The sequence below is a fragment of the Panulirus ornatus genome, chromosome 32 (genome assembly GCF_036320965.1).
Source record: "Panulirus ornatus isolate Po-2019 chromosome 32, ASM3632096v1, whole genome shotgun sequence".
NCBI lineage: Eukaryota > Metazoa > Arthropoda > Malacostraca > Decapoda > Palinuridae > Panulirus > Panulirus ornatus.
This window is the reverse complement of record NC_092255.1, coordinates 7,819,354-7,845,174: the sequence shown is the minus strand read 5'-3', so window position 1 is coordinate 7,845,174 and position 25,821 is coordinate 7,819,354. Positions and strand designations below refer to the sequence as shown.

The window sequence follows — 25,821 nt, the reverse complement described above, 5'->3', positions numbered from 1 at the left end:
ATTGTACTGTAAATCATTTCCACGAATCAGACCCTAAACATGATCTGCCATCATGTTCTCGTTATATGTGCCTTGGTGGCAGCGTTCAAACATGATCTGCCATCATGTTCTCGTTATATGTGCCTTGGTGGCGGCGTTCAAACATGATCTGCCATCATGTTCTCGTTATATGTGCCTTGGTGGCAGCGTTCAAACATGATCTGCCATCATGTTCTCGTTGTATGTTCCTTGGTGGCAGCGTTCAAACTGCAGTATATCCTGGTGGAAGTGTTCGCCTTGCTCCTCCGAATACGCTGCCATGTTCTCCTGGAAGTTATCAAGATGAGCGTCAAGGATGTGGACTCTGAGGGACATCCTGCAGTCCATTTTGCCGTAGTTCTTCACCATAGTCTCAACCAGCTCCACATAGTCTTCGGCCTTGTTGTTGCCCAGGAAGACCCGACCCACTGCGACCAAGGTGTACCAAGCTGCTGCTTCCTCCTTCCTAGTGAGCGTCTTGGGGTCTTCCTTGTACTCCAGGACCTTCTTTATCTGTGGTCCGACCAAGACACCGGCCTTGACCTTTGCCTCAGACAGCTTAGGGTAGAAGTCCTGAAGGTACTTGAAGGCAGCAGACTCCTTATGTAGAGGTGTGACACATTGTTTCGTAAGGTTTGATTTTATGTGCAGTTGAGGCATCAACACCAGTGGCTCCCACATGACGTTGTTCATCCCAACAGAGAATTCGGTCCGCTGTGGCCAGTCCCACCTGTGGGAGTGCGCCGCGGTGTCCCTGCTGTCCCATAGGCAAAGACAGCTGGGATACTTGGTAAAACCGCCTCAGAGACCCATCAGGAATGCCACCTTTTTGAAGTCTGTCATCATCATACCACAAGCCGTCTTCTAGCAAGGTCTTGACACTGTTGTATTCTTCTTGTGTGAGGTGCAGCGAGTGAGCCAGGGGAAGAGGCGTGTGCTTCTTCCCGTTATGGAGCAGCACAACTTTGAGGCACCTGGAGGAGTTGCCAGTAAAGAAGCGCCACTTGTTCGGGTTCCAGACGATTCCGATCACCTCGACCAGACTGGGTTACATTGTGGCAGAAGCAGCGTCCATCTGGACGGCTGAAGAAGCTGGGAAACCCTCCAGGTGACACTTCCTCTGATCTGCCTACGATTTGCCCACCTTCATGCCACAAGTTCCACTGCTGGAGCCGAGACGTCAGACGCTCGGCATTGGAGACTTTGTGAGACCAAGAAGATCTCGGATCAAGTCGTTGAGGTCTTTTTCTGATTAGGTTAGCATGGGATTCTCTCCTCAGCTGCAACTCTGGCATTGTTATCTGGATCTGCAACGTCTTCTTCCCACTCTGACTACTATTTATATTACTGGAAACTTCTAGAAAGTTCTGTATCAACTACTCAACACTGAATCTATCTGGAAAGCTCTGAAAAATGGGTAAATTTTTAAAAAAAATCACCTTCCTGATCACAAAAGCAAAGTTTCAAGGGAATGGTAGCCATTTTCAATACTTTTTAGACATGATTAGATGATAACACTTACCACCCAAGAACAAGAAAAGGTAAAAATTTGTTACAGTGTTGTTGACACCATTGGTGTACTGGTTAGCTACATATAGCGGTACAGCGGTTCGTTACACTGCTAAGTGTGTAGCGAGACGAGAGATGTTTAATTTCTAGTAACCTCTGTGTCTAAGTGCGTGTAGCCTTTGACCTTTAGGTCACACCACTCGCTGTGACCTACTTTCAAAGGGTAAATTCCCAGGACAGATAGAATGGCGGACATCCCATTTTCTCTACGAAGTCAGTTTACCTGATTCCCAGCCTTAGTGTGAATGATTTCCGTGAAGGTAATGTTGCCATCTGATAACCTGAACCTCAGTAGGGAACTTATGGGATAGACAGTGGAGCTTGTTAGGCTATAGAACTATAGATTGTTAGACTGTGGAGCGTATTAGACACTAGAACTATAGAATAATCTATAGTTCCAGAACCTAATAAGCTTCACAATCTGATGATTATTCGACTATGGAAGTTATAAGACTCGGGAACTATAGATTATCTGACTCTAGACCTTATTAGACTATGGAACTATAGATTATCTGACTCTAGACCTTATTAGACTATGGAACTATAGATTATCTGACTCTAGACCTTATTAGACTATGGAACTATAGATTATCTGACTCTAGACCTTATTAGACTATGGAACTATAGATTATCTGACTCTAGACCTTATTAGACTATGGAACTATAGATTATCTGACTCTAGACCTTATTAGACTATGGAACTATAGATTATCTGACTCTAGACCTTATTAGACTATGGAACTATAGATTATCTGACTCTAGACCTTATTAGACTATGGAACTATAGATTATCAGACTGTGGAACATATTTGACTATAGAATTATAGATTATCAGACTGTGGAACATGTTAGACTATAGAATTATAGATTATCAGACTGTGGAACATGTTAGACTATAGAATTATATATTACTATGGAACTATGAATTATCAGACTGTGGGACATAGACTATAGAACTATGGATTATCAGATGGTGGAACGTGGAACTATAGATCATCAGACTGTGCAACATGTTAGACTATGCTGGTGAAACAGGAACACATTAGAAGCAGAGAGATTACGAGACGTTGACTCAGATTACTGTGGTGGCTTTACATCCCGGCAGATGATATTGATTCCGAGGTTTGCTTCTTCGGTCACCCATCCACCTAACCCCACGACGCGGGCCGAGCTTCCTCAGTGCAACAGAGCAACGTTAAAGCGTGTGTCTTCTTGTAGCTTTTCATTTGTAGTGAACCATGGATACGGTAAGTGGAGGGATATGTACAGGCGTGGTAAACCCATCTTTTGAACTTTTTGACAACTTTTATGCAACTTTGTGAACTCCTGTATGTGGTCTTCACGTTGAAAGTTTCCCATCTCGGTGTAGTTCATATATATATTATACATTTAACCCTGTATACATTACAGATGTATACATTATTAGCCATGCACATGATACATTCATACATTATTATCCAGTTATACCTACATTTATACATTTTACATTTATACGTTATCATTCATTTATACATTATCATCCATTAATACATTATACATTAATACATTATTATCAATTTATACATTACTAAAAAAAAATCTTTGCATTTCTCCGTCTGTGATACACAACGAAAAACTATTTCCAAGAGATCTGTCTTAACTTTCGTGTTGTCTCTGCAGGGTTCACACTGGAGCAGGGCATCCCTCACTTCAACACCAAGCCCTACTTCCTGCAGCCCCCAGCGAGGAACGTGACGGCCATCGAGGGGCAGTCAGCCTACCTACACTGCAGGGTGGCGCAGCTCGGGGATAAGAATGTGAGTTGAGGACCCTGGAGCTGGCTGGTGGCCTGGCTACTGCTGGGGGCAAGGGGTGCTGTCCAGGCTACTGGAAACCTTACTGGACCATTGCTGGTGCTGGTCTAGCTGCAGGAGGATGTGCAGGTTGATGGACACCTTACTGGAACACTGCTGGGGTAACCTGGCTGGTGGCAGGGGTGAGGGACTTGCTAGTGGTGTGGCTGGTGGCAGGGGTGAGGGACTTGCTAGTGGTGTGGCTGGTGGCAGGAGTGAGGGACTTGCTAGTGGTGTGGCTGGTGGCAGGGGTGAGGGACTTGCTAGTGGTGTGGCTGGTGGCAGGAGTGAGAGACTTGCCACTGGTGTGGCTGGTGGCAGGGGTAAGGAAGGGACTTGCTAATAATCAGGTTGGCGTCAAGTCGACTGCCGTACATGTATCCTTTTCTCCATTTTTTCTTGTCTTTTGTACCTATCTTTACCTGACTGCTGTATTCTTGTCCTGGTTCTGGTAATCGAGTCAACACAACAACTTCTAATTAGGTACATTTCCGTGACCATTATTGGGATCCAAACATTACAATATTACAGTAACCTTATCACATTACCGTTCCTTGTACCCTTCCCTTGAGTAATTCCGTCCCTTCACCTCCCATCATACCATGCAGCTGTACCCTTCCCTTCCTCCTATATCCTAGTGGCCAGGATGACCCCACCAGGTGCCTCTCCTGCAGGTGTCGTGGATAAGGAGGAGGGACCTGCACGTGCTGACCTCCAGCATCCAGACCTTCGCCTCCGACCAACGGTTCCTCGCCCTCCACGCTGACCGCTCCGAGAACTGGACGCTGCTCATAAGGTAAGAGAGAGACTCACACTCTCGCAATACATCATGACCATGTGACACCTTGATACTTCTTAACCAGTTTTTAAACCACGAAGAAAAAACCAAATATCTTCATTGGCATCACAAACTTTATGCAAAGATCCTTGGATTAGCTTGTGTGTTACTCTTGTGTTTTAGGTCTTAATGATCTTAGAGGCCATGAATATTTCCGATCTACCAAGGAGTCTGCATTTCCCTACTACTGGAAGGAGTGTAGCCTTGGGCTGCAGAAAGGTCCTGTTTAACACCAAGACTCTTAGATATAAATTGGTACTAGGGGTAATTATTAATGAATTGGTAAATAGATGTATTTATTAATTGATTTCTCCGTGTTAATGAACCCATGACTAATGACATTCTACGATCTTGTTCAACGTGAATGGCTGTTCATGACTTCATGGATGAGGAAGGCGGACCGCCATGAGAGCATTGTACTTATACTGACTTAAGAGTTAGGAGTCCCTAGCATCTCTTAAGTTCTCTTTGAGGTTTCTCAGCAGATGGTATTGGCAGAGGGTTACAGCCAGCCATCTGGCGCCCCCCAGCGATGACCAGGCGGCTCCGGCACCACTGTAGGAGGTGGACACCACGGTAACCCGAGCAGTAGCGCTGGCTGTACCTGGCCTCCAGGATTTCCTGCATCTCCAGGCACGATCGGTATGGAGGCCCAAGCGTCCTTGAGGAACAGGAGACTGTTAGGCTGGATGACTCGCGGTGAATGGAAGACGGGCGTTGATGAATGCAGGATGGGTTTTGATGAATGCAGGACGGGTGTTGATGAATGCAGGACGGGTTTTGATGAATGCAGGACGGGTGTTGATGAATGCAGGACGGGTGTTGATGAATGCAGGACGGGTTTTGATGAATGCAGGACGGGTGTTGATGAATGCAGGACGGGTGTTGATGAACGCGGGATGAACGTTGACGGCGAGTGAAGTGAAGCGTGTTGACTGAAGGCGACACACATGAGGAGAGTTCGATCACTCGTCATGACCACAGCCCAGGTGCTGGAGCCGACGCAAAGGTCACGCCGCCACATGAACGAGTCCGTCCCGGGAGAAAATGAACTCTTAACACGCCAGGAGCTCCTTCAGGTGCAGGTGATAGCTGTTAGGATGTCATGGTGGCTATAGGAGTTTCCTCCAGTAGTAAGCTTGGGCAGGAGGTGGTTAGCCACACAGGATGGGTTTGAAGGCTTCGTTTTGCTCTCAGTGGCTAAGGGTGTGCTCTTAACTGGCACCCTCGCTCTGCCGTCCACAGTATTGCACAGCGGCCAGCGGTAACTCCACCTGGGAATCGACTGAGGAAGGGAGGGGGGGTTACAGCGACGCCACGAGAGCTCTGTGGTCCAGAGTTAACACTCCAGCACGAAGCGTGTTAAGCCAGAGGGATCCAGTTACTCTCGCGCGCTGACCCCAGTGAAGTCAAATTTCACGTCGAGGGTCCTGCTGGCTGGTTGGTCAGGCAACCGTTTGGCTGTGTCAGGGCAAGGGTGTGGGAGACCTGGGAGTGACCGAGGGCTGTGTTAGGGGTCGTCTTTAGGGGGTAAGTTAGGGTTGTAACGAAGGGTGTCTTATTGTCTTAGCCTGGACTGTGTTAGGGTTATGTCCAAGGCTGTGTTAGGATTAGGTCCAGGGCTGTCTTATTGTCTTGTCTTAGGCTGTGTTAGGGTCGTTTTCGGAGATGTGTTAGTACTGCGTCCAAGGCTGTGTTAGTGTCTTGTCCTGGGCTGTGTTAGGGTCGTCTCCAGGGCTATGTTAACAGATGACCGACTCTCCTGCCGGAGGATCAGTCCACTGCAGGACCACTGAGTAGTGCCACCAGTGTTGAGAGATGTCCTAAGCTGGTGTGGTCTTCTTCTTCTTCATAGGTTCAGCCAAGTGAGGGACTCTGGCGAGTACCACTGTCAGGTAAACACTGACCCAAAGATTTCCATGGTCTTCTATCTCAAAGTGCAAGGTGAGTTTTGTGTGTGTGTGTGTGTGTGTGTGTGTGTGTTAGGGAAAAGACTCTAACATTTGCGTTGCTCGTCTCTTAACCTTGTATATGTGTACCATGACTTTGTTACTATGTGTGAATTCGTCCCCACACACACATATACCGGCTTAAGCCCTTGTGTGTGTGCGCACGAATATTTGTTTTTGATTACTTAGCTAATTATTCACCACGAAATGCGAGTGTGTGTGTGTTCGTGTGTGTGCGCGCGTAAGTGCACGCGCTTAATTACTTAGTTCTAGTTAATAACGTAATTTTACGGTATGGATTGTGCAAATAACTAATTGTAATTACCTCTTTATAAGGGGAAGGGAAGGGGGGTATCCTACACTCTTGGGGCTCAACAAACTCGTTAACTTTTCTCTTATCGTACATTTCTTTGATCGTGTGTACGTTAATAGTATTCATAGGTAAGAAACCTGCAAACCACACGAAATAGTACACTTGGAACAATTACTGGCCACTGACCTACCACAACCCCAGGATCGAGCAACGATTCTCTCAGTACATCTCCCACCTCAACATGCTCGACACCCAAGTATATGCAACACCACTACACCCAGACCACTCTATAACTAACCACTAACCCTCAAGTAAAGATAAATATATACCTTACCCCTTAAGGGTCTCACACTTCAATAACCTCTGGTCACAGATTCCCCCAAACCCCCTAACAAACACAACAGTGACTAAAGACATACACACTGATATAACCCAACATACACACACACAGGACAACCGACCTCCCAACTCACTTTTATAACACCAAGCCACCAGAAACCACACTCATGACGCGAGTCATGACGCTCTGGACATCATCCATCACCACAAACACCGTTTCAGCATGTCCCAAGACCCCTCATGGCCACGATGCACCTGCCATAAGGAAGACCTCGACTGCTTACCATTACTTAATTGCCCTGTACACACACACACACGCCCACACATAAAGGTAAGTCCAAAACAAAGCAGATTACCCCATTCTGTTGCTTGCATCATTTCAACAGAGCAGGGAAGTCTCACAGCTCAGTAAATAGTGTATGTATGTTTGTGAAGGTAAGTACGTGTCTGAGAGGCCCATCCGTGTGTGATGGGTGGCTGGAACACGTGAGACCCATCATCATTTCTTGTACCCACCAGAGGCGGCTACACTGATGGAGGGCTCCGACCAGCGTTACGTGAGGGCGGGCAGCACCATACAGCTCTCCTGTAGAACCTCCATAGCTTCACAGCCACCAGGTGAGGACTCCTTCACACCCTCCTCCTCCTCCTACTGCCACTCCTGCAGGAGGAGCCAGACCCTCTCTTGTTTTACTACTCCGGCTGGTGGGGCACAAGGCACCATAGTAATCAATGAGGAACCAATTACACTTCTCTCTCATACAACGCCGTTATAACGCCGTCTGGCTCCTGAGCTGTATACATATGACCCATAAAGACTCACCACGGGTAGGTGGCTCACAAGTGGTGGTGCCTGACTCACACGACTCAAACAACAGATTCGTGACTCAGATGCACGACTGACACAACAAATACATGACTCATAATAGATGTTCGACATCTCTGCCCTCACCAGCCCAACACTAGGTTTTGTCGTCTCATTACAGGTATGATCAGTCTGTGGCCCTCATCACGTTACAGTAACTTCATGGCAGTTACAGCATGATGGTTACGCCCTTCTCTCAGTCTGCTGAAATCCCGTTAACAGCATTTACAGCTCCTCTGCTCTCCACCCCCAAAGCCTCCTCCTGATGCCAATCTCTCCTGAGGGCTAGTACTGTACCTCGGTCTGCCTAGAATTACTGTAAAACCATTCACTCGCCTCTCTATCTCCCCAGGTCGGCTGCAGCACCCCAGCGCTACTCACCCCTGCTGTTACCCACTTCCCAAGTCTGCTGTGCTACCTTAGGACTACTTGCCACTGCAGTTGCCCACTCCCCAGGTCTCCTGTACCAGCACTCACATCTTCTCCTGCCCCTAACTCCCGCCCTTATCGTAAGTCTGCTGTATCCCCCTCAAGACTCACCCCTTTTCTTATCCCTCCTTCCCATCCAGGTCTGCTGTACTGGTACCGGGATACGGAGATCCTACAACACGGGGGACGGGTGAACATCAGCACGCACCTGGAGAACGAGACGGTCAGCAAGCTGGTCATACGGGGAGCCAAAGTTAGCGATTCTGGCAACTACACTTGCTGGCCCACTAAGTTCCTCCCGACCTCTGTAATGGTGCATGTCATACCAGGTGAGGAGGACCACTGTGATGGTCCCATGTTCTGAGTGAGAGAATGTAGTAAAGACGTTTGAAGAGTCGTGTTATTATGTGAAATTTGCTACGTGTCATCATGACTCGCTCAAAGAGGTTAAGCCATTGGATTCCAGTATCGTCTCGTGTGCAATGAATCAGGAGTAAACGTCTTATTGAAATTAACATATTCATGAACGTCTTATTCAAATTATTCCCAGTTAATCTCTTCGTCTTTCCTGAGATGATACATTTCCAGTTTGATCTATTTGAGCTGCCCAGCATCTCTCTTGACACTCTAGGCTGACACCCTTACACAATCCCTCCTTTGTAGTATTAGTCCTCCGTGGCTGGGCGTCTTCCATAACACCTGGACCCAAAATATCTGGTTCAAATTCTCTCCTGCAGAAGATACATGTCTTCTTAACGTCTCAGTCTTTGGCTTTAGAAACCCCCGACATATTTAATCATGCTGCTGACTGTGTTCTTCCTGTCGCCCTACAGAGGCGAAAGCCGCAGCGAAGTCCCACGGTACAGCAAATAACGGGGGCACCTCCACCACCAAGAACACGAAGGCTGCCTCCACCGCTTCCTCCGCTGACCTGCTGCTGCTCCTCCTGACGCTGAGCCTGCTGACATGGACGGCTGACGCCCTCTTCCTGCCGCTGACGCCCGCCTCGTCCCAATCGCAGTCTCGCCAGAACCCTGCAAGACTACGGTTCCCCGCCAGATAGTCGCTGACGTGAGGCGATACCTCATCTACACCACCTCGAGTTGTGTGTCATGTAGGTGACGCACACTCCTCTCTACCATTCCTCCTCACTTCGTGTGTGCACGAGTGAAGGTCCATACGGACATGATCATGTAGTCTCCTGGTCCATCGTGGCGACATGTATGATCATTAAACGAGCCAGCGGGAGCACGTCACATGAAGAGAGATCGAGCCGCCGAAGACCCATCTCGTAAAGAGACAATTTTGATTTAGTGAAGGTGAATGATCGAGGTATGTTCGATGGGTGTCTTAAGTTTATTCTTAAATAACATTCCTGACATCTTTATTTTCCAGGAGTGAAGTGCAGTTGACAATGTGGGGAAGAATATTTCCCGAGATTATTGAAAGCTCACAATAGGATGAGGCTTTTGGCGTGACAGTGGCGTGTTGACATGGCTGAGGTTTTCAAGATGGAGTCGATCCCTCGTGATGTCCACACACAAACGCTAAAGGAAACCTTACTTGTTGACTTGTAAGGTATTCGGTCTCTAACAGTTTATATATATATATATATATATATATATATATATATATATATATATGGAGGTACGTGAATGTGTGCGTGTACATTTGTAAATAAAAAAAAATATAACAATGAACAAATTAAGATTAAATTAACTAGAAATTTATGCCACAATAAGGAGAGCTATGTTGACACGGGGAAAATGCCAGTAACATAGCGGAGAGGTATGTGTTAGATGTGTATATGTGAACAAACTCTGAGCATTGACGACCGAATGATAATCATTTCATGTACCAGGATTTTTTTTGTGGTAAGTGTGTTTTGAAGGAAATGTAAAAACAATGGTTATATATATATATATATATATATATATATATGTAAAAACAATGGTTATATATATATATATATATATATATATATATATATATATAATCCATGTAATTCATTGAAGCATAAGAGAACATGTTATATGCATGTTTATACGTAATGTTATATGTTGTTCACGAGTGTTATGCTAACAGTGGAAAAGAATGTCTTCATACAAAATGTTGTCACAGTCGATACATACATATATATATATATATATATACATAAAAAAAAATGTTCATCTGCTGGGAAGTGTTCATCACTCCATATCTATTTCTTTAAATAAATATAGTTTTATTACTGGAGTGTCATTTACTGGTGTATGAACTACACTGGCTCTCATGGAATTATATGCTGGTTCAATCCTTAGTGTAGTGGTGAAAAATTAAGGCTTGATAAATTATAATCTGGATTTCTGAGTTTTGTCAGGTGGCCAAAAAAACTATTTGCATTCCTTTATTTTCCTTCACATTAAAACCACACCATCTCAACATTTCCATATACAAAATACACTAGTTTTCGCCTCTTTATTTGTAGATATTCTTTCCTGTCCCGTACCCCCATGAACTCCATTTTCTCATTAAAAATCCCTTGGAAAAAGAGGATGTCTTGCAAGGGGTACGAGCAATCTCCGGAATTCCACTGGCCATTACTGCCAACAGGATGGCAGGCTCAGGCGGTGGCAGTACTGCTCTCTCCCACTAGCCCCGCTTTCTAAAAGACCCGATCCGTTTTCTTCGTCCATTTCGCCCACATTCACGACCTTTTCACCCGATTTTTTTTCCAGTTGGCTGGTAGTTCTCAGACTGGTCTTGCTTGTTTCAGCGACTTACCTGTGGAATAAAGGTTTTACTGGTATCTTTCACATTATCATTATTCATAAACTTAATTGATGACACCGCTTCAAAGTAGGAGTCTATGTTTACACCAAGTAAACTCGTACCATGAGGCTATGCCATCCCCGTATCTTCAATTTGTCTCTAGTACACCATAGGATTGGATGCAATCCTCAGCACTCGCCTCCGCCCAAAATCATTACAAATAGACCAAAATCCTTCCATACAGTTAGTGTGTTATCACTCACCTCTGGTTGATTCCTCTGACCTGTCTCTTACTACACGAGTCGACATTAAACCAACCATCTCCTCCTCCTCCTGCTACCCATACTCAATATTAGTCGGGAAACTTAACTTGCCTTTCCATGGGAAAACTACTGCCTCGTCACGGATGATACCTCTGGCGAGCATCTGGCAGAGGTTGTTGTCGTAGGAGCGAAGGCATGTAACCACTGCCTCTCTCTCTACCACTACCTCTCTCCTCAGTCTCTCAGTAAATTAGTCCTGTTACCGAGGCATAAAAAGGACCTTGGCAGCACACTCCTTCCTCCGACAAGAACCTGGCTTCCTCCTCCTCACGGAATCAGTGACAATAGGTTGTTCGTGAGGCAGAAAGGAAGTACGACAACTTCTACACTGACAGGTCTGTCTGGCTGGTCTTTGAGCAAAAGTATTTGCTTGGAAACCTGAGTGTAAGGACAAATGTTTCATGCCGAATTCGAATCTACGGTTGACATACATGCTGAGGGACATTAAACCTTGTAATTGGTGGTTATTCTTTAAGGAGATCCTGTGATAATTCGTTTCTTATCTAATGGGTATCTGTCGGCTTGCCTGAAAATAATTCCCTGCTATATTAGCATCTTTTCGCTCCACCAATGCGACACTATATTTGTGTCTTTGAATCACAAAAATATTTCTTCTTTGACTCATTTCTCCTCAAGTATCACCAAGAGAGGCTCTTAACACTCCCACAATCCTTATTGTATCGCTTACTGACCTTATCTTTACAAATTGTCCAGACACAACCAAGGTGTATGGAGGAAGTGGCAATCCTCCTCCTTGGATTATGAAGGAATAAACTTCTGAACTCTCGATCCTGAGTGCTCGTCTTTCCCTCCTTCTGCTTAAACGCCAAAAAATGGCGAGACAGTCAGTCAGTCACTGCCGGTAAAGGAAGAACTTTCTCTATTCCCTTGACTCCTACTGTTCCCAGTGTCTTCAGAATTCCTTCACGTCCCACAATCCATCAAGATTCTCAATGTCTTGGTCCTCTCTTTCTCTCTATCATCAGTATGGCTTTCGCAAAGCGAGATCCACTGGTGATACCCTTTTCTATGTTATTATCATCTGGTCGTCATCTCTGAGAGATGCAGGGGACATTCTATGATGTGGCTGTAGGTTTGGTGTCTTGAAACCTGTGGGCGTTGCGTCATGATCTCATTTCAAAGTCAACTTCGTTCGACTCTCTTGCTCCACTTTGTTCTCTCGTGTCTCGCTCCCTCTCTGGCCAGTCTGTAACCATGGCTGGTGATGGATCAACCTCGCCTTCTTTCCATTATCAACACTGGTATCCCTCCAGGGATCTGTCCTGTGTCACACGTCCTTCTCTTCTTTATCAGCGATGTGTTTTTCCCCTCATCGTTGAGCCAAGGGCGGTAATACACAGACGACTCAGCACTGGCCCTCCTCCACCAGACCTGGCCACCACTTCTCTTGCTCGATGTATGCCTCGTCTCGTCTCAACAACCGTCATATAAACTTAGATTAGAACAGGTTATTCACGACCTCATTAACTTTACTACCACTCAGAGCCAATAACTTACCATTTCTCCCTATAAGACCACTCAAATTTTTTTCCAGACTCATTTTATGGCTCTGTAATTTCACAACTCAATAAAACAAACATATCTTGTGATTACGTAACATTTAATCTATTTTAACATGTCTGTCTGAAGAGCCTCTTCAGGTGCCGAATATTCTTCCTCCCTAAGCAGTACCTCATGCAATGACTGACTCGTCCTTGTACGAGGTATTGCTCTCACAACTGGAAGGTTACAAGTGCACATACACACTTCACAGAGTCGAATTCAAGGCAACCCGACTCTTTAGTCAAAACTTGACCCACTCTTCTTTACGGCGTGGTATTGCTTTGGTTTCTGGTCCAGAGTGGTGGCTGCCTGTGTTTCCCCCACCATAACACAGGCCACGTAAGACTGGGCGAGCTGCTGCGTCACATGATTACTGTGTGGTCGTTGTTAAGTCTAGGATGACGGGCCGTCGTGACGTTTGTTTCTTCTCTTACTCCTAAGCTCTGGAACTCTGTATCACATGAAGGCTGACGCAAAAAGTCAACAACCTGTCCCTTTAAAGAAAACAGACCCGCCATTTCTGTCAAAACTCAAGAGATTACTTATATTACTTACATTCTCCCCCCCCCCCCACAACCATTCTGATCCCCCCTTTTTGAAGTTTCATTCAACCATTGGCCTAAAAGTGGCCTTGTCCATAACAATAACTTATAACACCTCTGGAAAATGTAGCTGTCACTCTACTAGTCAAAGACTGTTAACTGTTGACCGTACATGTGATGGGATGGAATGTACGCCTGACTGGCAATAACTGTAATGGAAGACTGTACATGTAATGGGACCCAGGGACTGTGCTACTGGGGGGGCAATATTAGTAACAGGTGACTGTAAGTAGAACAGGAAAGGGAAATTACTGACTGGAAGCACGACTGACTTGTATGTAGTAACAGGAGAAACTATGAGAGAATATTTGACAGGTAACTAATGTGGTAGACAGGAAGGTGACAGGGGACACTTCCGTCTGGTAGACAATTAAGGCGGTCAGTGACCTGTGGTCAGCAATGATTTCGACACGTTTAGTAGTATATAACACTGTCTTACCCCGAGCGCTGGGGGCCATGCAGTATATGGCGGCAGTAATTATTATCCAGAATTTACGGTCATCCTCCGTGCTCATCACATGAATAAATACGACGTAAATTACACACACACACACACACACACACACACACACACACACACACACACACAACACACTTAGATAGTCAGATAGACAGACACAAAGTATATTGACCACAGCTTCAATTACAATCCTTACGATATATAAAACGTGTAAAATAGATTTACGATAAAATCTCAAACCCCAAATAGCCATAGTCCAAAAAATAATGACACACGATACATAAGATTAAGATATTCCTAACATAAATTTACTAAGCTGACACCATTATTCATTCGACAGTCTAGTATCATGAACCAATTTGAATGACGTTTAACGTAATCCTAACATAGATTTACTAAGCTGACACCGTTATTTATACAACAGTTGAATATCATCAATCAATTACATGACATTACACGAGTAAACTAACCTCATCCAAACCTCATAATGTCATACTGTGTTGTATTTGTTTCTGTTAAGTGACACATCACCTCTACCACACGTCACTCTCCATAAGGCCACAAACACATCAACGTTCCTCCATAGCAACACGTCTACATCCTTCCCAGTTCCTTCGTCCCTTCTCCACCGCCCGGCTGTGGCCATATACACGGAACCTAGTGAATGACATGCGAGATAACTCGCTTAACATATGTTTGATCTTGTACATCTCGCTCGTGTACTGAAACGCTACGGGTTAATTTCCTTATATAACGAGACACCTTGATGCACCTAAGTTAGTTAATCATGTTATGAACATTTCATACTAATGAGCATTTGTTGGAGCAAGATTCATTTTTTAAACAGATTCGCTCACAATTTTCCTGTTCAAATGGCAAGCGACACTGGGTCGTCTTGCATCCTAGACTTTTTCTTTTTCATATATATTCGCCATATCCCGCATTAGCGAGGTCGCGTTAAGAACAGAGGAGTGAGTCTTTGAGGGAATATCCTCACTTGGCTCCCTTCTCTGTTCCTTCTTTTAGGAAAATTAAAAACGGAAGGGAAGGATTTCCAGCCCCCCGCTCCCACCCCTTTTAGTCGCCTTCTACGACACGCAGGGAATACGTGGGAAGTATTCTTTCTCCCTTATCCCCAGGGATATCAAACCAAATTCTATGAAAAGCCTTAGTGTCGATTCCATCTAACCTAACCTTGGGGTGTCGGGTAACCTGCCTCATCGTAATTAACACAAGGTTCAATGTCTACCTCCTCACCCTCAACAGTTGCTTATAATGTCCAGTTATATTGACATCTTCACTCACGCAAGACTCGAACCCATACATAAAAACGGGATCAATGACGCATCAAACACTCTCCGCTTCACAATGAATGGAACATCATTCTTTTTTTCTTCTATCGCAATATACAAACTTCAAAGCGTGATGTACCTTATTCCTTGCATGGAACTGAACATCTGTGGACACAGAACCATCACTTGTGAACAATGAACACAAATACACATAACTGGCACACTGCTCAAGAAACAATTCGTTCACATACATCAACCCTGTGTCCCCGTTTTCACCACTGATTATAACAAATATTTTGTTTGGCTAGTCTTGATTACCATACCCTTATCTTGACGGTATTGATAAGCCGTCTCTAACTACTCATGTTGCTCCTGCTTAGCGAGAGCAATGCAATATCGTCCATCAAGACTTAAGAAGATGCAAGTATTGTCAAAATCCTTCAGGGTGTCATTTTGTCTTTCATCGCTTTTATCACTTCGTCAACAAACAGTACAAATGAGATGAACGAGGCTAGAGAGCCCACAATACGTAGCGGTCATGACTGCAGCGACCACAATAGGTTCAGTTTCACGATACACTGACAACATTACTGGGTGTGGTAGTCGGCCCGCACCCAACCCAGGTGTTCATCCTCCCTTCGGAGCTGATTGATAAATGGGTATTTGACTTTGGCTGGTGTGTGTGTGTGTGTGTGTGTGTGTGTGTGTGTATGTATAGGAGTAATGACATGATATATGGTCAAGAGACCGGGCAACACGAGGGTAAAACTCTCTACCCCCAACACACAAACAGTAAACACACACACACACACACACATACACACACACACACACACACACACACACTGCTATTGATCTAGCTCTGGTTCCGACGCGGACCACTTCAGATATACGACTCTCGCTGATTTACGACAATAAATTTTGGACATGCACGCAACCACCGGAGTCTAAACCTATGTTCCGGGTGATGTAAGTAGACCTTCATGAACAGTGTTGTTACCTGGCACTTCAAGGACGCCCCCAGTCTGCATGATCATTCGAGGTTACTTTGTGACGCAGGACTCATTATATTCCTCTAGGATTATGACACCTGATGTAGATAAGACATGTACTAGCACTAGAGCTGCAGTAGATAGTCAGGGAAAGTAAGATATTTAGTTGATCATTGACAGCACGTCGCCCCCCGTACATCACATCACTCCAGTTCGTTCTTCCTCACGCATGCCTCGCACCCTCCTGCCTGCATGTCAAGTCCCGACATATCTAAAGTTATTTTACTCCATCCTTCCATCTCCTCTTCATTCTCCTCCTCTACCTTGTTCCCTTCACTTCCAACACGTAGACTCTCTCAGTGAATTTCTCCACACTCATACTCTCCGTGTGTCCAAACCATATCAGCACCCACTCTTCACCCTCTTCAGCTCTCTCATACATATTTCTCTTACTACCACACCTCCCTCATACCCTATTATAATTATCAATAGTCTTATTTTTCTTATATGCTCGTCGTTTTCCGCGTCAGCAAGGTAGCGGCAGAAACAGGCAAAGAAATGGACTCATTCGTTCACATCCATCCAAAGCTCATATCCAGGTGTTGCATAATTGCACCGAAACCTGAACTCCCTGTGAACAACTAGGCCCCATATTATCATTATAATTATCATCATTATCATTATTATTATCATTATCAATTACCATTATCATCACTTATTTTACAGTGCCACCATCCCTTTCTCTTGAGGTTCCTTCGGATCCAATCCTGCGCTACGCGCACGAGCAGGGATGCGATGGACCTCTTTGGAGTCAGGTCCTCAAGGGAACGATATGCCACTCACTTGAGAGCGATGCAACCCTTGCCGAAGATGACTCCTTGCTCGCAGTGCAACCGCACGCAAGGCAGAGTCCGGTAGCACATAGGTTGTATATATGAAAGGAAGCAGAAATATACTTGACTCTTAAGATAGAGGGAGGAGGAGGAGGAGAAGCAGGGAGGGAGGGAAGGAGGCAAAACTCCTTCAACCATAAACTTCATTAAGATGCGTTCCTTTGAAGCGGGTCCTGTGGGGGTACGAGACGTAAGGTCGGGAACACATACCTCATGCGCACCAAAACAGCCTCTACGAACCTAAAGGGGACAGAAAAATACGAATGTCAATGTTTGGAAAAAGAAAAACATTATCTTCAAATAAAGACATGCCTAGTTTTGTTTTTTTTTACCTAATATTCACTGAAGTAGACCGTCTTCCATCCTACATAAAGTAGAATTATTTTACACACACACACACACACACATACACACACACACACACACACACACACACACACACACACACGCACGCAGGGACTATGGACGAGGTGAGTGTAACACTCTCTCTTCCCACAAGACAAAAGGCAATAATAACAAGCAACAGTCTCACGTATAAGTCGTCGAAATTCCCACTCTTCATTAGAGTTTCTCGCCCATATCCACCATAGTGCCCACCATCGACCATGTCTAACAGTTCCAGTTACCGTCCACCTTCAACCATGTCTCAGAGTCGACCAGTACCATACCCTTCCAGTTCGACCAGGTCTACCTGCAACACACGGCCTTCCATTTCCGACCACATCCACCGACCATCCGCAATACATCCTCCATCCACAATACAGTTCTGTCATCCACATTATGAAATATAAAGTACGTAATCCACTCAAGCTGTATACAGCTACATAATTACTTATACAATAGGCAACTACATAATCATGTACAACAGAGAGTTTTATATAAATCACATATACGATATACTATCCATGTAATTATATATCCTGATATTCGTCCTTATGGAAAAGTCACCGTTATCCCATTTTCTCCCATGGAAAATCCCCCATTTTCTCACCGTTGATTATAACCTGTCACTATCATAAATCGAAAACCTTTTTCTCTTTCCCTTTACGTCTGATACCATTTCCTTCCCAGTATACAAATGACCCTTGAATTCCGATCCCACAGCATAGCTTAATCTCTCTGTCATTCAACTCTCTCTCTCTCTCTCTCTCTCTCTCTCTCTCTCTCTCTCTCTCTCTCTCTCTCTCTCTCTCTCTCTCTCTCTCATCCTTCATCCTTCATCCTTGTGACTAGACCAGCTGTCCATTGCCAGGTCTACCGCCACTGGACCTTGACCACTTCCACACACACATACACCGACTAACCCATCCACCTCACTCGACAGCATCTGTGGAACCACACCGAACACATCCCCAGCACTCGACATTTTGTCTGTATGTCACTTACAATTTTCCTGACGCCCTCAAATTTGGCTGGCACCCATCACACAAGCCCTTCAGTGATTGTGAACGAGGAATGACGCATAAGACTACACTCGATCACATCCGTAAGCTAAAATCAACACTTCTCACGCCTCTGAATACACATGTAAACCAGATCGTAACACAGCCTCCACCCTCAACCTGAAATAGACTCCTTTAACGTACACAACCCTCCCAATACGGACTATTTCCCACCTCAATCTTCCTCCCTCAATAAAAATTAGCCTCATTATCTCTTCTGCCAATTTAATGTGCTCCATCCAATCAAGATGACCCACTTTGCATACTGCAATCTTTCCCTGTACTCCCGAGTCTTACCCAGCGCTGCTCCGTATCCCAGTCAGTCCTCAGCTTTGAGGAGTTAGTTACCAGACGTCAAAACCCTAGATGTATGAGGCTATAAAGATGGCGTTTCTATGGACGTTCGATAACCTTGACTTATCGAGGGAGGGATATATACACCGATGCCTGTGTCAAGATTGCTCCTCTTGCCCTCATTTCTCGCCATAACTAAACCACGGGGCTAAATCTGCTGTCTACTCCCAGCACACATCATCTCCTCCTCCTCCTGCTGTCTACTCCCAGCACACATCATCTCCTCCTCCTCCTGCTGTCTACTCCCAGCACACATCATATATTCATCTCCTGCTGCTACTCCCAGCACACATCATATATTCATCTCCTCCTGCTGTCTACTCCCAGCACACATCATATCCTCCTCCTCCTCCTCTTCTTCACTTCTCTATACGATCTCCCTGACTATCCCTATCCTCGTTTGGTATAGTATATTTATAGTGAACGATGATGACCATGATACGTAGATTTCTTCTATATTTATAGACACAAATAACCTCCTTCAGTTTTCATCAAGGTCTGAACTATAACTGAAGGCCTTTCAACAGAAGAAAAAAAGAACTGAAGTCCTGAAATACAGACATTACTGATATGTACGTTGAAGCCAGTGTCTGAAAGCTAGCTGTACAAAGGGCGTTGTCTACAAGACAAAAGTACCTACGTTCTAGCTAGGCCCAAGACTCATGTGAAAATTCATTACCCTGTCGACTATGTTGACTGGAATCTAAACAATGATCCATTTATCATCATTGACCTCCCGGTGTACAGAGGTAGGTGGCGAGATGTACAGAGGTAGGTGGGGAGATGTGCTGCTGAACACCCGGTGGGAATTTTCACTCCACTGTAATCTCTGTAGTGGGTTGATGTTCGTGATTTCAGAAACGGGTTCCGCTTCAGGGTATGGGAGTAATGGTGTGAGGTGATCTGCATGGGGGTCTTCCTGAAGTCAAATGCCTTCTGAAAGGCGAGAGTTACTCAGTGTTGCTTGGCTGTAACACTGAATGTACGTAGTGTACTCAGTGTTGCTTGGCTGTAACACTGAATGTACGTAGTGTACTCAGTGTTGCTTGGCTGTAACACTGAATGTACGTAGTGTACTCAGTGTTGCTTGGCTGTAACACTGAATGTACGTAGTGTACTCAGTGTTGCTTGGCTGTAACACTGAATGTACGTAGTGTACTCAGTGTTGCTTGGCTGTAACACTGAATGTACGTAGTGTACTCAGTGTTACTTGGCTGTAACACTGAATGTACGTAGTGTACTCAGTGTTGCTTGGCTGTAACACAATGTACGTAGTGTACTCAGTGTTACTTGGCTGTAACACTGAATGTACGTAGTGTACTCAGTGTTACTTGGCTGTAGCACTGAATGTACGTAGTGTACTCAGTGTTACTTGGCTGGAACACTGAATGTACGTAGTGTACTCAGTGTTACTTGGCTGGAACACTGAATGTACGTAGTGTACTCAGTGTTACTTGGCTGGAACACTGAATGTACGTAGTGTGCTCAGTGTTACTTGGCTGGAACACCGAATTTACGTAGTGTGCTCAGTGTTACTTGGCTGGAACACTGAATTTACGTTGTGTGCTCAGTGTTACTAGGCTGGAACATTGGAACACAGTGTTCAGACATCCTGCTTGAAGCAACGAATGTACCATCCAGTGTAGAAACTACCACTTGTTTGATCCACGGTCCACCAGTGTACCGTCTGGCTGTTTGACCCACGGTCCACCAGCCAGACGGTCCACCACCGTGACGGTCCACCAGCCAGACGGTCCATTAACATTACGGTCCACCAAGCAAACGGTCCATCGCCATGACGGTCCACCAACCAGACGGTCCATTACCATGACGGTCCACCAACCAGACGGTCCATTACCATGACGGTCCACCAAGCAAACGGTCCATTACCATGACGGTCCACCAGCCAGACGGTCCACCAGCCAGACGGTCCACCACAATGACGGTCCACCAGCAAGACGGTCCAAAAACCACTACGGTCCACCAGATAGGGGAACCCGACCCGTCCTGGCAGGCATCGCAACGTAAATACATCACCTCAACATAACCATATGAACCCTGCCCCCCCTTTTTTTTATCCCCCCCCTAGACCTCCATCCAGCTATAAGTTCCACAACCTTTCATGTCTGTGTGGTAGAAAAATAATAAGCATTTCTAAAAGGGGAAAAAAAATGTTTTTTTTTTTTTTTCAGAACGCTACGAACACTTTGATTTTCCACTTCGTTGGTCAAGAGACTTTCCTTCGTACCAACCAACCATCAAGCCTTGGTAGAACACGCCCTGCTCTTGCCAGAGACAAAATAGAAAATAAAAAAAGGAAAACAAAAAATGGGTTGTCGGTTCATTACGTATCATCCTTAATGCATACCCACGAAAAGAGAAACTTTTACTTTCTATACATTTTTTCTTCTCAGTCCTTGAATCCACCATCAGAGACAGAAATAGGATAAAAACCATCTTACTTCTTTAATCTGTAAATTGAGATGATAATGTGCCTACTGGTTTAATACAAAATGTTTGGAGGACAGAAATCAATGGAGCCATGCAACACACAGAGACACGTCCGCTGGGACGGGCTGGGCCAGAGCCACTGTGTTGGGGTGGGTGGGTGATGGTGCGCGCTGCCGCCACTAGATGGCAGTGAGGGTCGCTGTCGACTGCCAGCGGCTCCCAATAGATGGCAGCAGAGTCGACATAACTTCCTCACTTCCAAGGACGGAATAGAGTTCACTTATTTCTTTCAGCTTTTATCTTGTCTGTTCAAAGTTACACGGTATTTATAACGTAAGACAAAAGAATTCGAACACTATTAGACCACTGGGTTATGTTTGTGATTGTGGAAGATATCAAAAACTTACACAATACTGCGGTAAAAGTTAGAAGACATAGATAATTCAGAGGAGGAGAACTTGCAAATTGTCTGTGATTAAAGAGGCGCAAATAATGTTAAGTCGGGGACTTGAAGCGAAGTATTGACGTATATTATCAAACGTATCTATAGTTACTGCTTTTAACTAATTGGCAAACTGTTCCATAAGTTAACGATCCTGGTGTAGGAAAAGTAATTTGCCTCATTCAGGGTACGAAAGAATGGCCCAACCCACCCACATACATATACATACACGTCCACACACGCTCATATACATACCTATACAACTCAACGTATACATATATATATATATATATATATATATATATATATATATATATATATATATATATATATATACACACAGACATATACATATATACACATGTACATTATTCATACTGTCTGCCCTTATTCATTCTCGTCGCCACCCGCCACACATGAAATAACAATGCCCTCCCCCCGCATGTGCGCGAGGTAGCGCTAGGAAAGACAACATATATATATATATATATATATATATATATATATATATATATATATATATATATATATATATATAAATATTCCTAAGAATCCATGGGGAAAATGAAACGCGATAAGTTCCCAAGGGCACTTCGTGTAATAATCACATCAGGGGAGACACAAGAGAGAAATATAACAGTCAGTTGATATACAACGAAGAGACGTAGCTAGAACCTCATCTGGTAAACATGGACGAATCAATGTTAAGTAAGGATAATTTCCCTGGTCTTATATTCCAAGGCTCTACCTAACGAATCCATGAATTTTGCTCGCTCTTTTCACTGCTTCTGTGCACTGCTCACTTAGTTTTAGGTCACCAGAGATTATTACGCCCGCACAGTTTTCCTCAATTGCGTTTTGCAGCTTAACATGATTCATACTTGTGCTTACGTTTTCGTTTTATATCACCGATATGTAAACGTTCGCACTTATCGATATTTGAAACTAGTTCGAAAACAGAATTACTCTGAGAAAGATTACTATTTAATCCAGCACAGACATCATTCAATACCTAACCACCTACCTATCTATCTATTTGGTCGTCTTTTCATGCTTAGTATTGTGGCAGGAACAGACGAAGAACGGCATCATTTGCATACGTGCCATCTCTAGCTGTTATGTAGAACGCCACAAACCCAGGGTCGCTATTATTCATAGCCATAACCTACAGGCCTTTCTGTCGTTTCTCCCACCCGCTGATCGCATCTGGTTCAGCCTATCGAGAGCATGTCGTCCCCTGTATACCACATCACTCCAATTCACTTTTATCCCGTGCTGGTCTCGCACCCTCCTACCATTTAGTCCCTAGGTTACTCGAAGCATCTTCCACTCTATCCTTCCATCACCAAGTCAGTCTCTCTCCCACCTCCTCGTACACTTTACTTCTTACATATATCCTCTCAGTCAACCTCTCCTCATCCATCCTCTTTGTATCGACCACATTAAGTAATTCAGCAGACCCTCTTGGGCAGTCCACCAGCGCAGTGGTCCACCAGCGCAGCGGTCCACCAGCGCAGCGGTCCACCAGCGTGACGGTCTACCATCGTAGCAGTCCACCAGCGCAGTGGTCCACCAGCGTGACGGTCCACCATCGTAGCAGTCCACCAGCGCAGTGGTCCACCAGCGTGACGGTCCACCATCGTAGCAGTCCACCAGCGCAGTGGTCCACCAGCGTGACGGTCTACCATCGTAGCAGTCCACCAGCGCAGTGGTCCACCAGCGTGACGGTCCACCATCGTAGCAGTCCACCAGCGCAGTGGTCCACCAACGTGACGGTCCACTAGCGCAGCGGTCCACCAGCGTGACGGTGGTACATCAAAACCCCTCAGGACAAGTGAGGCGCACAATGTTCCCCACCACATACCCACCCTGTATCCCCGCCACCGCCACACACACATCACCGTAAGATAAGCTCTACTTGGAATTTTTACAGCGAGACAATAACGTCCAAATAGAGCCTTTCAATCGGAGAATCCTACACTTTTTTTCAAAGTCTGTTGACATTTTCAAACCCCTGCAAGTTTTACAGCTTCTATTCTTTTTCTCGAGGTTCAGGAAATAGCTTTTTACCTTTCAGACGCCACTAGTGTTGTGTTGGCTTTTTACGTTCGCTGGACAAAAGCTGCAGAACTTCCCGCTTCGTGAAAGATACAGGGCAGTTATTACCACAACCTTGCCATAGATTAACTTTTCTTCTGTAAGGTTATCGACCTCAGAGAGAGAGAGAGAGAGAGAGAGAGAGAGAGAGAGAGAGAGAGAGAGAGAGAGAGAGAGAGAGAGAGACTGCTAGACATGTACACAGGCAAAGACGGTGACCAAGTTCCGGTAAATAATCATCCACAAGAGGAAAAAAAATAAACGCGTCCATATAACCTCCCTTTCATAGACGGTTCACAAGACTTGCTGTCCTCCATTACGGACGGAAGTGACGCAGGACAGCCGGGTAATGACAGAAGACGAGCGTATATTACGTGCGTACCAACGCCCTCAAGCAGACCGTCTGTCTACAAATGACGCATGGCGGGAGAGCCTTAATGCCGGGCAGACATGACACAAGAAAAGCGTCACAGAATTTCCACGACAGGTGAGGTATGGCGGGGTTATGTAAGACTGGCATTAGGCAAAATGGAACACCAATACGATAATGGTACTTTAGATCAACCACAAACACCGAAAGAGTCTCGCCAAGGGACAGACAATCCCGGAAAAGAAAAAAGTAGTATTACATAAGAGATGGTGTTGTGTGGCAAACCTTGAAGAACCGTGGATAATGGAGGAGGGGGGCGTCGAGGTCGATGAAGGCAAGTATATGTACATGTGTATGTATGTATATGTCTGTTTATGTGTATGTATATGTATGTACTATATGAATGTATATATATTATGTATATGTGTATATGTATATGTATGTGTGAGGGCATTTACGTATAGACATACGTATATATGAGTGAATGGATCGTTCTTCGTCTGTTTCCTGGCGCCACTTCGCTGACGCGGGAAATGGCGATCAAGTGTTTTATATATATATATATATATATATATATATATATATAAACGTTTGTTAAGCTGATGTGAAAGAGAACAAAATTTTGGCTTTGATGTCTTAAGAATCACAATTTCCAGTCAACCATCCTTCACTTCGTTTATAATACATATGTACACCTCAGATTGCCTTGCTAGCAACGAAGATTTACTGGAACAAGAGTACTATGAGTAGTGCTCTTATTGATTGTAAAAGACAAGGTTCGAACCCTGGTACCTACAGTTTAATTAGTCAAATGATGGTTGAAAGAAGCACCTTCTCCATAAATGCTTTGTCTTTCTAACTAAAGCCTTATCCATAACTATTATTTCTATGAATAAAATAAATAATCATACAGAATTATTGTCTTTTCATAATTTTATAGACTACCCTTCCATGGCTGGTAAAAGGATCAGAAAAATGAAGTGAAGAAAATAACACGTATGTTCACTGACCTTCCATTTTCTATTCATAAATTTCAAAATATGCCAATAAAGAGAAAGAGAACAGAAAACTGGAGTCTAACTTTTTCTTTGTCCTACTTGATCCAGCGCGAAACGTCCTTAGTTTTTTATGCATCGCTGTCAAGTTGAAATGTCTATCGGTACGCGTACGTAGTTCGATTTGGCCAAGTGACAATTACCATCCATCAGTCGATCGAACGAATCCATCTTCCTCTACAAAATACAAGTCCCCACCTCATACTTATTATGGTATGAAATCGACAACTTCCTAAACCGTGGTTATGGCCACGAACACCACTATTTCTCACGGCTGAAGAACAGAAAAAAAAAATGTATAATGATAGGTTGAATTAGACGTCGTAAATATCTTGTAGGAAAATAGTGGAGAATTTGCACGATCATTTCCATATGATATATTGGTCAAAATAGTGAGTTATCACCATGATTATATTGTCTTACTATTCCTTCGAGATATGGAACGTACCAGCTGTGTTCCCATCTGTTCTTTGAACGTTAAATCGTAAAGGTTTTTTATTTTTTTTGTTAAAAGGTAAAGTTTGGTTGAAAATTCAGGTTACATATAACTTTTTATTTTTATGGCCAACTATCGAAAACCCA

General features: G+C 44.5%; 1 protein-coding gene and 1 long non-coding RNA gene across 2 annotated transcripts in view; one reads left to right on the top strand and one right to left on the bottom strand.

Moving 5' to 3' along the window:
- Positions 1 to 9,647, top strand: part of LOC139759034 (neural cell adhesion molecule L1-like) — an 81,823-nt gene extending 72,176 nt beyond the window's left edge. Inside the window, exons 3-8 of the mRNA XM_071680939.1 lie at positions 3,247 to 3,383; positions 4,094 to 4,215; positions 6,113 to 6,201; positions 7,378 to 7,476; positions 8,293 to 8,481; positions 8,986 to 9,647. Coding sequence (XP_071537040.1) covers positions 3,247 to 3,383; positions 4,094 to 4,215; positions 6,113 to 6,201; positions 7,378 to 7,476; positions 8,293 to 8,481; positions 8,986 to 9,215 — 866 coding nt within the window. The 3' untranslated portion in view covers positions 9,216 to 9,647. The remainder of the gene's footprint in view (positions 1 to 3,246; positions 3,384 to 4,093; positions 4,216 to 6,112; positions 6,202 to 7,377; positions 7,477 to 8,292; positions 8,482 to 8,985) is intronic.
- An 878-nt stretch (positions 9,648 to 10,525) lies between these two features.
- Positions 10,526 to 25,821, bottom strand: part of LOC139759036 (uncharacterized) — a 57,950-nt gene continuing 42,654 nt past the window's right edge. The window contains exon 3 of the long non-coding RNA XR_011714982.1: positions 10,526 to 10,915. This is a non-coding gene — a long non-coding RNA (uncharacterized lncRNA). The remainder of the gene's footprint in view (positions 10,916 to 25,821) is intronic.